Source organism: Aethalodelphis obliquidens, unplaced genomic scaffold (genome assembly GCF_003676395.1).
Source record: "Aethalodelphis obliquidens isolate GAN/ISIS:26980383/991018 unplaced genomic scaffold, ASM367639v1 scaffold79, whole genome shotgun sequence".
NCBI classification, from domain to species: domain Eukaryota; kingdom Metazoa; phylum Chordata; class Mammalia; order Artiodactyla; family Delphinidae; genus Aethalodelphis; species Aethalodelphis obliquidens.
The window spans coordinates 4,740,341-4,742,966 of record NW_020838023.1 but is presented as its reverse complement, the minus strand read 5'-3'; the positions used below and the strand labels follow the sequence as shown (position 1 = coordinate 4,742,966).

At 51.0% G+C, this 2,626-nt stretch overlaps 1 protein-coding gene across 1 annotated transcript; it reads right to left on the bottom strand.

Moving 5' to 3' along the window:
- Positions 1–558: 558 nt before the first annotated feature.
- AARD (alanine and arginine rich domain containing protein) lies at positions 559–1,412 on the bottom strand. The gene has a single exon (XM_027092556.1). The coding sequence runs from the start codon at positions 1,371–1,373 to the stop codon at positions 765–767; it is 609 nt and encodes a 202-aa protein (XP_026948357.1). The 5' UTR covers positions 1,374–1,412; the 3' UTR covers positions 559–764.
- Positions 1,413–2,626: the final 1,214 nt, after the last annotated feature.

Sequence of the window (2,626 nt, the reverse complement as noted above, 5' to 3'; positions counted from 1 at the left end):
AGCCCGGTCTCAGCCTTCTAGTGGGCATCCTTATCCATAGCACCCCCCTCCAGGCCATCTCTACTAATGAGGGGTCTCGCCCAGCCACTGCTCAGGTATCTGAAGAAAACCATGTGTTTCTCCGATATGGCTGGGTCAGAATTAATACATACCTTGTCAAATTCAAATTGTTAACACAGGTAAAATTAAATTGACTACCTTCTTGCCCTTCTTAAACTCAGAAACAAGATAAACTGTCAAGGTTCTTAAATCAGGCAACTGACTGATGGTTGAATCCGTTCTAAAGTAGCGGTTAACATTTTATTAGTATTCAATGCAAAAGACTAGAACTTCCCAAATCTCCACTACACATATTCATGGGCAGCACCGTTTTAAAGCTTAAATTGCTCTTATTCATTTTGTCTCTTTCAAATTGTACCTAACTTGGAAATTGTTTAAATCACAAAACAGTAACTAAAATATTTACCTACAGTTCCTCCTGCCTAATGTTAAAAAGCTACAATTTTACAAAATACCTTATTATCATTTTTTGTTTTCTGAATTCTTACCCAGGGGAAAGATAAAACTTGCAGAATAAAAGAAACAGTTGCTGATGGACTCGCTCCATCCATCCTGTGATTTCATTTCATTGAAACTTCCGCCTCCGAGCCCCATAACATGCACGTACTATGAGTTCCCTAGAGGGAACTTTCTATGCGGTAGAAAAATATAGAACAAGTTGGGGAGGGGTGGTGACGGAGGTCTCGGGTGTGTCACTAGTAGACTCAGCCCTCGACAGCCAGCCAGCACCTCGGGCCCTGCCGGACCCCTCCCCTCCCCCGCTTCCCTCCTGGATGCTGCCTGGGAGGCAGGAGCATCGGCACGGTCGGGGAAGATCGACGGCCGGTGCCCAGCTCGCCCACGCGGCACGGCCTCACCCTCTCCCTGGGAAAAGCGGCGCTCGGCCTCCCAAGCCCTCGGTGGGGCGCGTGCGCGGCCCGCGGCCGGGGGCCCCGGGAGAGGACGAAGGAGAGGCGGCCCCGAGAGCCGGCCGCCAGCGGGCTCACCAGCTCGGCGCGCAGCCCGGCCAGGGCGCTCTCGACGCGCGCCCGGCTCCGCTCCTCCCGCGCCGCCTCCGCCGCCGCCTCCTCCCGCGAGCGCCTCGAGACGCCGCGCGGCGTCGCCCGCTGGAAGGCGCTCGCCAGCCGCCGCCTGAGGTCTTCTAGCAGCGGGCTGGCGGCTGGGGCCTCCTCCGGGCCGGCCACGCTCTCGCCGCCTCCGGGAAAGCCTCGTGAGGGAGGCAGGGTTGAGGGCCTGAGCCCGGCGCCAACTAGGATGCCGTGGGGCCCCCGGGAAGTTCCCTCTCTGCGGCGGCTGGAGTCCCCCAGGGACATCTCGGAGACGCCGGGTTCCAGGCTTCCAGGCTTGTATTGCTAAGGGTTTGTTTCCAAGTGCGAGATGAGGGCGGGTGAGATTGGGGGCGGGGTAACTCATGGAACCGGCGGGACCACTGCCAAGTGGGACGGGGCTATTGCTCCGCTGTGCAGAGGCGCTCCTTTCCCCCAGCCTCATCTCTCTGTCCTTCTTCCCTCCTTAGCAACAGACGAAGGAAGTGGTTCCCATAACTCCGAGAAGAGGTTTCAACTGGCCCCCTTTTTCTTGCTCCTTGGAATGTCGTTCTAAGGGAAGACTTGGGTCCATCCAAGTAGGTGGAAGTTGAGGTACGGATGGAAAGTTTGAGGCCCTGGTTGCCTCGAGTATTAATATTTCAGCCCTGTAAAATATTTTTCTCTGGCTTTCTACCGACTGAGGCACTGTGACAGGTGTTGTGGATATAAAGTCTGATTAGGCCTCGTACCAATCCCAGGCGTTGCCCACAGTCAAGTGGGAGAAGCTGGGCCCTGTTTGAAACTTAGAATGATCTTTCCACAAGCCCAACAATGCAGAAGACACTTCGATTCTGAAACTCCGTGTTTTTTTCTATACTTGACACCCTTCTGCCACTTTCACATTGTGAAGGGGTTAAAATGAAAAATAAAAATGCCTCTTACTCCAGAGTGTGTTATTTTCTAATTCCCAACTCAGTGTAATCAGGTGCCAGTATTACTTGTATATCCTTTATCAATGAACAGAATCAGCTGCCTCTTTTGGATCTAATCGAGAATTTCTAAAAAGGAATAAACAATCAAAATTTTTGTGTGATCATAGAATGCAAATACCTACCCCCCCCCATCCAGAAAGGGGGCAGAGATGTCCATACAGTACTCCCAGAATTAATCATTCATTTAATAATGATTTACAAGTCACCTGCAATGTTCCAAGTCCCTGATTGGTATTGAGGGCAGTAAGAGCTAATTGTGATTAGTGTTTCCTGTGTATCAGGCACTTTTCATATATTAACCCATTTTATCTTCACAATAACCCTGTGAGGAAGGTACTATTAGTTTCTGTATTTAACAGGTGAGGAAACTAAGGCAGATGTTAAGCTGTAAGGCAAAGATCACAAAACTGGTAAATGGTGGGCCTGGGATTTGCACCTAGGAAGACTGGCTTGTGCTCTGAACCACTGAGACACACCTTGGGTACACACTACCTCCCAAAGAGGAAAAGAAGTTGCTCAGTTGTGTGACTGAATGTTCACATTCCC

What these genes read in the sequence shown, in the direction of transcription:
- AARD (XM_027092556.1), bottom strand. Translation starts at nt 1,373, where the DNA reads ATGTCCCTGGGGGACTCCAGCCGCCGCAGAGAGGGAACTTCCCGGGGG.